At 37.9% G+C, this 13863-nt stretch overlaps 1 protein-coding gene across 2 annotated transcripts in view; it reads right to left on the bottom strand.

Annotated features, from left to right (window-relative positions):
• Nucleotides 1-228: 228 nt before the first annotated feature.
• JAG2 (jagged canonical Notch ligand 2) overlaps nucleotides 229-13863 on the bottom strand; it is a 69406-nt gene continuing 55771 nt past the window's right edge. For both annotated transcript variants that reach the window (XM_061376483.1, XM_061376484.1), the window contains 9 exons: nucleotides 13324-13440; nucleotides 11438-11465; nucleotides 10350-10435; nucleotides 8731-8844; nucleotides 8403-8518; nucleotides 6554-6799; nucleotides 5984-6115; nucleotides 4788-4944; nucleotides 229-2539 (listed from right to left, as the gene is read on the bottom strand). In XM_061376483.1, the coding sequence (XP_061232467.1) occupies nucleotides 2067-2539; nucleotides 4788-4944; nucleotides 5984-6115; nucleotides 6554-6799; nucleotides 8403-8518; nucleotides 8731-8844; nucleotides 10350-10435; nucleotides 11438-11465; nucleotides 13324-13440 (1469 nt within the window). In that variant the 3' untranslated portion in view covers nucleotides 229-2066. The remainder of the gene's footprint in view (nucleotides 2540-4787; nucleotides 4945-5983; nucleotides 6116-6553; nucleotides 6800-8402; nucleotides 8519-8730; nucleotides 8845-10349; nucleotides 10436-11437; nucleotides 11466-13323; nucleotides 13441-13863) is intronic.

The following is a 13863-nucleotide window of genomic DNA, read 5'->3' as shown; positions in this document are numbered from 1 at the left end:
ATGTCTCTAGACCCATGTGGGATGCTATCACCTCCTGTGCAGTCAGCACTGCAGCAATGGGCAGAGGACAACGCTGCTAAGCTGGCTGGGGAAGTACTGGCACTTGTGTGCAGGCTATAAGGTTACAGGAAGTACCCTGTATTAAATCAGGACTGTCACTCCTCCTTCATTTAGCCTCATCACATCAGAACTCCAAGCGCTTAGAAAGCAAACACGATCTGAAGTATCTTACACACAATGAGGGAATCATTTTATTAGATTATGGAAGACAGCAGCATTACAGTACAAAAAGTTACAAGAGTAGCAGAAAAAAAAAAAAAAAGAAGTGGTTTTGGTTTAAATACTCAGGATTATACTGGGGAACATGAGACGGATAGTACCCTTTTCTAAACTAACTCCTAACCAGGCTATCAAAATAAGTTCTGAATATTTAGCACAAGTAAAAAAGTTACAACAAACACCATTATAAAATGCTTTAATAAATAGTTTCTTTTCTGAAAGTTTTTAAGAACATGTCAAAAAATGTACTAAAACAGAAGATCCTGCAAAGCAAATCCCGTGTTCCTGTATAAAATAACTGATTTCAAAACATTCATGTTTACATTTTGTTCATGGGCCAGAGTTTATACTCTCAAACATCCACTTCTCTCACTGGCAGGGTAACTAGATGTATGTAGTGTTATGTTTTTTCAGTAAGTAAAATAAACTTATAGTTTGCCCAGTTAATAGCAATAATAAAAGCCTTTAAAAAAAAATAAAGCCCCAACAACACAAACGCGTAAGCCTTCCATGACAAATACCCATTTCTAATGTGGTACTCCCATCCTCTGAGCTTGCCAGCCTTTTTTCTTTAGAGCAGAAGATGAATAAAGCACAACAGAAACAAGATTGAGGAAAATATTGTTCCCTTCATTAGGCCTGTATTTAAATGCAAAAAAGTAATACCACATGTAATTAACATATTCACAAAAGAAAAACAACAATGCCTCGCTATGTTGGTACTGTACAGTAGATGCACCTGTTAGTGTTCTTGAGATGGACTGAACGTGGGGATAAACAAAACATTTCTGGATCTATTTACACGCAAGTGGTTATGCTCCTAAATACAAATTACCAACAGATTCCTAACATTGATTGTATTAACATCATTTTCTAATCTGGACATAATACCCAAAAAAAAGTCTTATAAACTGCCATAAAGCCTCCTTTTTCTGCAACATAAATTAAAAGGAATGACATGTAAAAAAAAAGACCAAAATATTTAAGTTATTAAATCAAATATACAGAGTGATTCATTTAATATGTACATATTTACAAAAAAAGCACTTTAACTATTAGAAAATAAACTGTGTCAGTTGGGGAACCTACAGTTCTCACAATTTTACTATATTGATATGGCAGTCTTTGACAGTTGCTATAGAAAAAGTTTAATCTCAAGGCACTTGTCACATGCTTCAATACTGCAATTCTAAAGTAATTCAACAGAAATAAAAAGGCCACTTTTAATCCACAGTTGAAAGATCTCTATTATTTTTTTTTGTTCCTATTATAAAGTGTGTAAGGCAAATTTGGAAAAATCTCACAGAAGCTACTAACGTAACAAGTGCAGTGAGCTGCCATTAATAGAGATTTAAAGTCAAGAAAGCAGTTTAAAGTTCACACAATTTCCTCAACCAGGAGGTTTTAAAGCCACCATTAAATTAGAGCAAGTAATAAAAAGAAATACATTCTGTAAACAGTGTACAGTCTTTTGTAATAAACTTTACACATATTGAAAATACAACCTCTCCTCTGCCACACAGCGAGTGTATTATAAGTAAACTTTACAAAAATAGCAACTATCAAAGATTACTCATTTTTTTATCTGACAGTCATTGAATAATTTATACAAGGCTAAAGAAACAAAATAAATTTTATTTATTATTTTTATTTATTTTTTTACGCAAAATAAAGAAACTATGAACATTTGACTCCAGATATTTTTAGTCCTTGATGCAAAGTGGAGATGTTAATTTTTCCCCTCCCCAGTAAGTGTAGGCACAGTCTGCCTACATTCCAAATACAGGTTAGTCTCTACTGCCTTCAAAGTTTGATGCATTCACATTTTTTACAGATCTGTTGTCCATTTTGCCTATTTGATGGGATTTCTTTACTGGACTGCTCTCTGATGTGTCAGATGCCTTTGTGGGCAAAGGCTTTGCAAGTTTGTGAGAGAGGAATTTGTCCATTTCCTCATCTCTTTCCTCCTCTTCATCCTCCTCTTCCTCATACTCTACATACTCCTCTACTGCATCACAAGTTCTTTTTTGAGGAGATATGAAGTTTTTGCATTCATAACGAATGTCTTTGTTACTGTAAGATCTGTCTATAGGATTTCGTATGGGATTTAAAGGCGCCCACTGATTATTGGCACCCTCTTCTCTGGGAGGACGACTTCTCTCTCTCTCTTTTCTTCTCTTCCGAGTCCACCACACGCAGATGATTATACAAGTCAGCCATACAATGCTAAATACCGCACAAAGAATTGGAACCAAATAATCTAGAAGACAAATGAAAAACACACACAAAAGCATCAAAGATTTGAATTAATAAAACTAGATATATAGCACTGGGCATCTGCAAAAGAAGTATCCATACATAACTACAGGTTAGCACTAGAAAGATTTTTAGGAGGAAGATGCCATTACAGCACGATAACTGTTTGAACACACTATTCCATCTAGAGATGTGCTTTACCAACTTAAACCAAGGCAGGGTTTTCCCTGCTTGATGATGTTACATTGGATATTTTTCCCCTCCAACAGACAAACTGGTTGTACAAGCAGCATCTCTTTGACAAGCATCTATACTAATCAGCCCAGAACAAACTCAGTAACACTCTTAAGAAAAAAATAAGTTTATCCTTGTAGGAGGCAGGCTAAAGAGAGTACTATGCCCCTAAATTGCTCTAGAAGAACTAGCACTTGCATCAGACCTATCTCCCGCATGTAAGAAAGAAGAGTCCTTTGTCACCAAGTCCACAGATATTTATGTATCAGCTATCTCAAAAAAAATTCAGGTTAGAGCTATGTAACCAAATCAGTCATGCACTCTTTAGGGTATTCTGGTTTTACTTCAGAGTAAGACAGCATCATATTTTCACTAGAGATAAGAGTCCTCACTGCTCAATGAATAAGCAGAGTAGGTTGAGGCAATTGCTTTTCTCCACACTCCAATCACAAAATCCCACTAGTGCTTTCCCAGCCACACGCACCCAGGTTATTTTTTTAGGAAATCATTCCTGCATGCATAAAGATTCCAGATTCAGAATATTTTTTTTCCTTAAAGCTGGAGGAAATCAATTATGTCTAAATGCTCACCCCCATCTAGACACTTGCGCATCCCACAGAAACGAGATTCTCAACACAGACACAGGGCTTTACATCACATTTTATAATAGTTTTCCACCTACCTCACCCAATTAAGGGCTAACAAGAAAACAAACCAAGTCAAGCAATACAAGAGTCCAGGTTACAGTTTATTTCATAACAACTCCTATTAAAGGACTAGGGGCCAGTGGTCAGTACTGAGCATCTACGTTAAAATGATGAGTCTGGAAACCATTCTCTACCCCTAGCTGCAAGAAGTTGAAGTCTATCCACTTCCTTAGGAGAATCTTTGAATCTTATTGAGGTAGGAGGCAAAGTAATCCCCATCCCTTCTGGCCTAGCACTTAGCACAGAATCAAAAGAAAGCAGATGGGGTATGTCAGAGACTCAGCTTGAATCTTCATGTCTACACACAATTTCTGTTCAAGGAAAGAACAAAGCTGGTACACTCCTTCAGGAGATCTGAAGAACTATCACTATTGCAAAGGCTTTAACAGATGAAAGGCATTCCCTAGAAGGGAAACAGAAGGGAAGCAGAACCTGGCAATTTACTAATTGTTTGGACTACGGGTGGAAGACCTTCCAGCAGATTATGTTTGGGAGGTCTAGGAAGGAGTTGGGAGGGCCTCCCACCATTGTAAGATTTCCACTCTGGGGCTTAGTTAAACTTGAGCCTACCAGAGGTCTTCCAACAAGAGCATCTCCCATCTCACCTAGGCAGAGTAACACAAGCATACAAAAATCTTCAATTGCTTATTTTGGCATTGGTCTTGGAGAGCCAGTATTCAGAGATAAAGATCTCTCCAATCACACCATATCCTCATTAAGAGAAATGACCCTTACTTTTTAAACCAGCTGTCTACTAGTGAGAAGCGCATGTTGAAAGAGAACATTATCATGACCAACTGTTGTAAGATATTACACATCTTTAACTCTTTTGAAGGCAAATAATACGTGCTTCAGAAGAGAGCTGGTATCACATACTGTGTCTTTGCTCTCACCATATTTTTATTACTTCAGAGTCTCAGCTCCTACAGCACAGCAGCCTCAAGCGATGAGGTTGGGTTGAGGTTAACACAGGAACTGGAAAGGATTTGAACAGTCAACGTAAAGAGCTTCTGATCTTGTAAAAGATATGCTTAGACTGGAGAATAGGGTTGGAAGTCAGGGCCAAAATAGTGGCAAGGGTAGGTGGAAATACTATGTAAGAGATGAGGTTAAGTTTAAACTTGCACATAAGCACAGAACCTTCATTTTAAAGCCACTTTCTCTTCAACTAGTAATAGCAATTAATTAAACAACCCAACCTATCATTTTCCCCAATGTGTAAAGATAAGACTGACAGTAAGGGAACAGAAAATGCTCACACACACAGAGGATGCTAACGCACACAGAGGATGCATGCACTGGAAATCTTACCTGATGATGAATTCCCAACAACGATGGTCTCTACTTTAACTTCAGTTACTGCCAACATAACAGTGCTGTTTTGCCGCTTAGTGATTGCATTTACTATTATATTAGCAGCATTCTGTATGAGACTATTATCTTCTTCATCTCGATGCGGGACAAAAGACTAAATGGAGAGAAGAGGAAAACCAAGAAGTTATTGCAATCACCTAACTGTGGAAATCTACTTTTTAAATCTAGCTACATCTTAATTAAGTTCACTAGGCTGAATTTACAGCAGTTACAAATAGTACCCTCAGAAAGTTTACTGTAGCAACAGCATGGCTGACTATCCAAACTGCAGAGGCAGCATCAAGACCTGGTGGATAACATGCCTACTTGATAATCTAGCATACCTCAAATAAACGGCAGCTGACTTCCATGTTACTTACACTGCTGAGCTAAACTTAGTCATCGTATGGAGTACTTCAAGACATGTGGATTATCTAGATAGAAGCTTGGACTAGTAACAGTCTGCTCTATTTATAGCATATGCTTCGCTTTTTGCATCATGGCTCAGCATGTTCTTTACAGTACTCAGAGACAGACAATTCAGCTTTTACCTGGATAAAACATTTTATAAAAATAAACTCACTCTTGGAAATTAAGCAATTGACAAGCACTGAGAGATTGGGTTCACTTTTTTCTAAAGCAAGTCTTTACCTCAACAGGGCAACGGTTACTTTCATCTACTCAAATTACACCTCCTTCCACTTCCTACACAGAATTAGAGAATGGTTTGAGTTGGAAAGGACCATCTAGTTCCAACCCCCCTGCCATTAACATCTCCAGCAACCATACTCCATATGCACAGCAGAAACTTCTTCATAAGATTCAATCCAGCCACCTGCAACTGTAGCTCCTTACTGAGAAGGTCAGTAGCCCAAGATTTCAAGGTAGGCACCTGTTCACTAATTTCAGCTGAATTAGACTTCAGAGTGATTGATCAGGAGGTTGTGGTAGCCTTCTGTCATTAATGAAACCTGCAGTTTTAAATATCTACTATTACAGGAAATCACTAGATCACAAGACTGCTTTGCAGTCAGACTAAGCCACAGATTGCAGTAACTGCACTGAAGTGAAACAAGCTTAAACTACCTCTTCCCCAGCTCAAATTAATAAGAAAAAAATAATCCTGTGTATATTAATACAAGTCTCATACTTACAATAGCAACTTCCACTGCATTCTCTGTGGAGTAAGACAGATCACATAATATTATCAGAGTTCTGTCCCTAGAAACACTCCTAGTAGCTGGCAAATACCGGATTTCAGAACAGATATTTTCAATTGTAGTACCCTGTTAGAAGCAAAGGAGATTGTATGACTATTTTAACTAAAAAATAGTACAGAAAAATAAACATCTTCAGAGTTTTTGCAGTTACTGAGGCCTGATGAAGGCAGCAAACAGGGCAGCAAGAAAGGGCAATAAAGTGAAGAAAAGGGTTTTGGAATGAAGGGTGAGAAACTGATCTTACATGACTACCATAGTATAGTGTGAGCCCATCTTAAAATGTGAGAAAGCAGTTCTTTGAGATTTAAAGAAGAAAATAAAATATTCAGCACAAACCCTTATTTTGCCTCACTCTTTTAGACAAAGCACAATTAATAGCAAAAGAAGAGCCTAACAATAAACTTAGCAAGTTTATGATGGCAAAAAATCATATTAGAAACATTAATCTTCCAAGCTTTGACATGGAATATATTCCTACATATCTTGTCACAATTTTGCCCTCACCTGGGGGACTTTGTCTCCATTAAAAATTAAAGTAATTCTAGCACAGTCATTGTCCAAGTATCCAGAATTAGGCAGACACTTGATATTGGCAGGCAGAGGTTCAGAGGCACTGCATTCTCCCCAGTCCATGCATGGTGGCTGAAAACATTTCATATACTTCTCCCGGCATTCTTGACCCATGGGACACTGGTTATTTGAATTATCCCAGTGTCTATGTAACAGACAAGGCTTTTTCCCACACCACACCTAGAAATTAAAAAGAACAAAGTACTGTTGCAGTTAATTGCGTTTATGCATCAAATCAAAGTAAGCCATTTTCATAAAATGGTCATGTTCTACTACTGACTGCAAAAGGAAAAAAAAAATAAATCTATTTCAATACTGCTGCAGTCCTAGTAGGAGATGGAGTTGCTCTTGCACAAAGATACACTATATGGACAAAAGAGTAAAAACTATAAGAATTACCCAAAACATCACTGACTGGCCATATCTCCTTGGAGGCTTACGGATTTGTCCCCCGTAACAGAGTTATACAGAAGTTCAAGCATTTATTTTAAACTAGTCATCTAAGCTTCCATGATCTAGAAACACCTCTCCAAAAGAAGTCTCTTCAATATTTATACTGCAATCCATACCACAGAACACTGAAGATATGAAAAGCTGATGCACGTTGCTGATAAGCACCATCATTTCAACCACTCTCCCAAAAGAAAACAGTATGCTGATACCAAGTTACTGAGGTGTAGCAAGCTTCCAAACAGCTCCATTTCATGATGTAACCTTGAAGATTCTATACAGTAAATTCTATACAGCTATTAGTTTGGGTACTTATGGATTTCTTAAAGCAAAATTGTCAGCAAGAAATCATGTTTGTTCCATGAAAGAACCAAACACCACATATGGGCAAGTTGCCTGTATTTACCCCACAAACGTTTCTGAGATTCTAGTTACCTTCATGTACTGTTATCTTCTGAAGATATCTCAAACTTGAAATCACAACACCACAAAGGTTCTAAAATAGTGTTTCTAAATGACTAATTGCAAGAGTTATAACTTCACCTACAGTGCACACCTAGCTAAACAAAGTAAGATTAAGGCTGGATAGAATAATAATAGGACCCAGAGGTTTTTAAACTGGTGCTTCCAGTGAAATGTGGGAGACTGCCGTGTGAGGCAGGGTTTCAAGTACTATTTCTGCTCATCTGGAGCCACCCACTTAGCCTTACAACTTTTCTGCAGCACTGATCTTGTCTCTACACCTGTGATGTAAAGCTGCACAGGTACCACAAATCCACTGAGAAAGTCTATCTAAGGAGAGCTGAAAGGCTTAGAGCACACATTAACATGTTCAATCTGCATTTAGGCTAGTCTGATTTTCCTAAGTCACAACCACCAGGATACGGTTCATAATAAATACACAAAAGGTGCCATTTGTCAATTCATAAACATTCTGAAGCATAATAAAAGAAGACAACTATTACCCGCTGAAACAACTTTCCTGCCTACATGTTCTTTACCTTGGAACTAATGTTTCACAAAATTAGAAGCTCTAAAACTGTGTTTGCAAAGATTTAGCAGTCATTCATTATCCTTTTAAAGATCATTATTCCATTCCAGTTCATACTTCCTTTTCTGCAAAAGTGCCTTTCTGCTTTTAAACAGCCTGCTCTAGCAGGTAGAGAGCAGGACAGTAGTTTATAATTAGAGACAATCCCACAAGTATTTTTTACAGGAAGTCGCTATTTTTTTTTTTTAAAGGCAGTTTGGGACACAATGATGAACTTGTACATGAAGAACACTAAGCTTGTTTCAGCCAGAAGGATTTAATAAAATTGGTCAAAACACCTACCTTGGTGCAGTCAATACGGCCATCCAAACAGTGGCAGTTGTTGCATTCTTGATCCCACCTGCTGCCATGGGGAAATGTCATTCCCTTAAGCCAGCATGGCTTTCCAATTCCAATCACTAGGAAAAAAAAAAATCCAAAAGGGAACTTTCAGACACTAATTCAGACACTTCACCACTATGAGTTACTGAAGCTATACAAATTTAAATAAAATAAAAATACTAGCTACTGTTTCTTCCACATCAAACTACTGTAGTATGTAAACTCTCTACTGGCTATATTGTACCCTACTGGGTTTGGGGTTAAAGACTGATAGTAGATATAGGAATACCTTCTTGGCACCTAGGACCAATTCTTCCAGGAGGACAAGTGCATCGGTATCCATTTATTTCATCTATACAAGTGGCACCATATCCACAAGGCGAAGACTGGCATTCATCAATATCTAGATAGAAAGTAGGTAAAACTCAATGGCAAGGGCACAGAACACTGTAATTAAACATCTACCGAGATGTGATCTGGTAATACCTGCTTTCTTAATAAGCAAAAGGCAGTTAAGCTTCAGAATTAATCCCTTAATTGGATAGTTCTACCATTTCAGCAGTAACCTAACAGATTTCTCATAACTGCACCCTAATTGAGGTTCTGGTGATCAAATCAGCAGTCATATGCTGACTCATGTCAGAGCAGAGGTATTGGACAGTTGAAGGTGCTAATGTCTTCTCCACATTCAGCTACAGAAATTAAGTCCCACATCTTGTTCTCGTACCAATCTCAAGACATTTAGGCTTCTTAGAAAAGCACATGCTTTCAGGAAGTTATCACAATGCAAGAACTGAACAACGAATTGGCTCAAAAATGCTCAAAAGAAGCGACTCTTATGCTGTTCACCATAAGGAAGAAGTAATAGTTTGGTTTGTAACAGACATTTGATGTTACTTATTCTTAATAACCATGAAATAGTGAGTAGATTAATACATACAGTTGGCACAAAAGCCTATAACAAACAATATTCAAAGATTCAGAGATTTGGGCATAGCAATCTATTGAAAGAGGCAAGGAAGCATAGTTCATTCAAATGCACGGCAATGTGTTGTTATCCTGAGGAAGTGACCAATAGTAATTTATGCAACAGTCTACCAACAAAGGCAACAGAAACCAACCTGTCAAGTTGTGAGCCAGCGGCACCAACTACTTCATTTTCAACCACAACCATTCCCTTGCAAAGCATCTTTTTAAAGGCTTCCTTTCCATTGTAAGTGAAGGCCCACTCTAGTCCCTCAAAAACTGTTTAAACACCAGTTCTTGACTGATGCACAGTATCAGCTCATCTTCTGTGTTTAAAGGACTGGACTTAGAAAGTGAATACAATAAATGTAGTGCAACTGTCATCCACGTCAGCAAAAGAAAATACCAATTGGTTGTGGAAGGGCTTTTGGTTCTATTCTAGCTTCCTTCATAAGTGTAACAGATTTTATACCTTTGAAGGACCTTCACCATACACTTCTCTGTTATTCACATGCCAGAACACTCTTGATATTTTTGTTTTCATTTGAGGTGTCTCAGTGTATTTCAGTTTCTAATGTTAAATGGGACACCTGGCCATATTCTTCTTTAACTTCTTTAATGAGTTGCTTATCAGGAAGAATACTTAAAATTTAATTAAGCTTCTATGAAGTCAGTACCCCAGAACCTTCGGAATTGTCAAACAAAATCCAGCAAAATCCAAGCTTTTTAAGCCAACTCATTTCAGTCCCATTAGTGACATGAAGAAAGGAAAATAACCTGCCATTATTTACAAGTATCAGTACCTGGCTGACTGATAGGTGGGTTCTGCTTCAATATTTACAATTTAGCCAACTTTATGCAAAAAGGGTCACAGGCGTTCTTTCCGATTTGTGCATCAGAACAGTACAGCCTTCGAGGTCTTTACCCAAGACAGGTACTTACTAATTCTGCAGTCAGGGCCAGCAAACCCAGGTGCACATTCACATCGAAACCAATTCACACCATCAACACAGATGCCTCCATTGTAACTGTAAAAATAACAAACCTATTATTACACAAAGCATTCACAGGGTAGATTCACTGGTCTAAAGATGAGCAAAAATGGCAGTTCTCATATGGTGTGTTTAAATGCAAATTTCTACTGTCCCTCTTCATGTACTTTCTCACTATTCAGCACCACAGAATTAAAAAGTCTTTGCTAATTCAGGATATAAGTCTACTTAAGCCTTCTACCTTGTTTCATTGGTCTCTAATTAAAGCTTGTTAATTAAAACTTCTGGTGCTGTTTAGGGGGATGGTCTATTCCCATCAATAAAGTAAGCATAACATTAGATAAACAAAGTATCTTAGTCACCTGTTAGAACAGCAACATCCTATAAAAGTGCATGCATGGGGAGGAGAAGTGTATTAACGGAACTCAAGGAGATAAAACCTCACTGTAAAGTGAATATGGAGAAAGCATAAGCTTATGCAAGGTTGGTTTTCTTTAATATATGAAGTACAGGTTACTGCATCAGAATGGATGATACAGAAAGATAAGGTAGCTGATTCTCTTCATCCATATTTTTCCCCTACAACTGTAATATCGACTTCTTTCTAAAATACTCCCACTGCATATTCCAGAAAGTTTTGGTTTTAAAGCATATTTATACATCAGATTTGATCTAGCAGGACATTTTTATATTATGTAAAATTATTTAAACTAACAGGTTTTAATTTATTTTTTTATTCTAAAACTGAGATGGAGGTGCTTGAGATGCTCACAAGTCTCATTCATTTCATATCACAGTAATTTACTCTGGCACAAAGACAGCGCTAAATACCACATGAATCAAGTAGGATTGTTTTGTAGTTGTTTTTTTATTTTCTGCCAAGGAATTGATAATGCATGGCAAAAAAATGTTTTAAGACTTCAACACAGGTTGGCTTCAGTTATTTTTGGACAGAGCTCTAATCTGGAATGGCAATCCATATTACAGTGCTCACTTTTATTTTCACAGTAGGCACAGAACTGAAGTTTGCATACTTACCATGGATGGGGGTTGCAGTCATTGGTATCTATAAAAAAATAATACAAGCTAATATAACTAGTGGCATATTTATTGTCTAATATATTATATTATAGCTCAGGAAAGCAAAGAAGACCAATACAGAAATAAACATTTTCTTCCACACTTGCCAAGTTCAATTAGACCTAACAGACCTTAACATTTATGAATAGACTGACAAATGCCAGACTTCACAACTTCAGTGTATTTTGATATATCAACAGCACAATCTTGAAAGGCAGCATGATGGCAACATAACAGAAATAAAAAAGGTACTGGTTGCATTGGTAGTGGGTAATTCAACCAGGTTCTAAGAGCTTTCTAAAGAATTACTACTGCTTTGGCACTTTATACATAATGTACATGGAACTAGTCGGATTTCTTAAACAAATCTTTCCCATTATAAACTGCTCCAACATCACTGCTAGCATTTGTACTTATCACTGGTCAGCTTTAAAACAGGTAACTAGGGCATACGTCAATACAACAGTAATTTCACAACAGATTTAGAGCAAAAACAGAGCTCAAATTTAGACTGCCCCACTCCTGCTTTGTTACACCATAAGAAAAAAACAATCAAAACCACACCCCACAAAAAAACAACAAAAAATTCCCCAACAGTAATAGAAGTTGCAGGCTTTACCCCACCTAACCAACTAATCGGATTAGTATGTCAAAGTAATTAATTTCTAAATTCAGAAAATGATGGAATATACACTACTGCCTGCCTTCCTAGATAGTTTTCATTATTAAAATTAGTAGAATCATAGAATAGTTAGGGGTGGAAAGGACCTTAAGATCATCTAGTTCCAACCCCCCTGCCATAGGCAGGGACACCTCGCACTAAACCATATCACGCAAGGCCTTGTCCAACCTGGCCTTAGAACAATGCCAGGGATGGAGCATTCACAACCTCCCTGGGCAACCTATACGAGTGCCTCACCACCCTTACAGTAAAGAATTTCCTCCTTATATCCAATCTAAACTTCCCCTGTTTAAGTTTTAACCCATTACCCCTTGTCCTATCACTACAGTTCCTAATGAAGAGTCCATCTCCAGCATCCCTATATGCCCCCTTCAGATACTGAAAGGCTGCTATGAGGTCTCCACGCAGCCTTCTCTTCTCCAGGCTGAACAGCCCCAACTTTCTCAGCCAATCTTCATACAGGAGGTGCTCCAGTTCCCTGATTACCCTCGTGGCCCTCCTCTGGACTTATTCCAACAGTTCCATGTCCTTTTTATGTTCAGGACACCAGAACTGCACACAATACTCCAAGTGAGGTCTCACGAGAACAGAGTAAAGCGGCAGGATCATCTCCTTCGACCTGCTGGTCATGCTCCTTTTGATGCAGCCCAGGATACAGTTGGCTTTCTGGGCTGCAAGAGCACACTGCTGACTCATGCTAAGTTTCTCATTCACCAGCACCCCCAAGTCCTTCTCCACAGGGCTGCTCTGAATCTATTCTCTGCCCAGCCTGTAGCTGTGCCTGGGACTGCTCTGACCCAGGTGTAGAACCTTGCACTTGTCATGGTTAAACTTCATGGTTAAACATCATCAGCCCACCTCACAAGCATGTCAAGTATTTCTATAAGGACATTTTTTTTTACACTGCACGTTTCAAAAAATTTGTATTTCTGTAGAAAGGCTGAAAGCTTTATTTTGGCACAGACTAGGTACAAAAAAAATCACAACAAGTTGTTCATTCATTACTTGAGCATCATCATCTTTACCTACCTCCCACCCTGAATGATTCAGATATTTTGGCACACGAACACTATAAACTTGCTTTGTTTCAGTTAACAACTCTGTGCCAGACACTCCTAATAGCACAGGGGAGTTCAGGGAAAAAAAAGGAGAAAAGCCTTACTCTGTGTGCATGTACGTCCTTCCCATCCTTCTTTACAGATGCAAGAAAAGGAATCTCCACTGCCAACACATGTTCCACCATTCATACAAGGGTTTGGAATACAGCTGCTATTTTTAGCTTTGAAAAGAGAAAAAGAAATCTCTATTTAGCACAGAAAATAAGTGGTATTTATCATCTAGATATGTTAATATCACTACCCTGAACAGCATTTAAGTCAACAGTGCAAGACTTACAGGATGGTTGAAAGACTCCATAAATTCTCACATCACACTTCTCACCTTCACCATCATTTCAATTCAATTGTTTAATTGAACCATGAAGTTTCATAAAAGATATTATCTAATTTTTCCCCATCTGTTTAAACATCCCTCAAATACTGCTACGTTCTTAGTTTAGTTCAGATTTTGATTGAATGTTGCAATTGTATCTAAAAACCTCTTTAGTATCCCTACTAAGTTACCTTCATCCAACTTGTTGGTCCTGATGGGAGTTTCGTATTTAGAAAAATGTATCGTGGAGACTACATTCAAACCCCCAAAA

Source organism: Neopsephotus bourkii, unplaced genomic scaffold (genome assembly GCF_033783945.1).
Source record: "Neopsephotus bourkii isolate Nb327-2 ecotype Australia unplaced genomic scaffold, CSIRO-AGI_Nbou_v1 NB_1707, whole genome shotgun sequence".
Lineage (NCBI taxonomy): Eukaryota > Metazoa > Chordata > Aves > Psittaciformes > Psittacidae > Neopsephotus > Neopsephotus bourkii.
The sequence above is the reverse complement of the archived record's forward strand: the minus strand, read 5'-3'. Positions and strand labels throughout refer to the sequence as shown.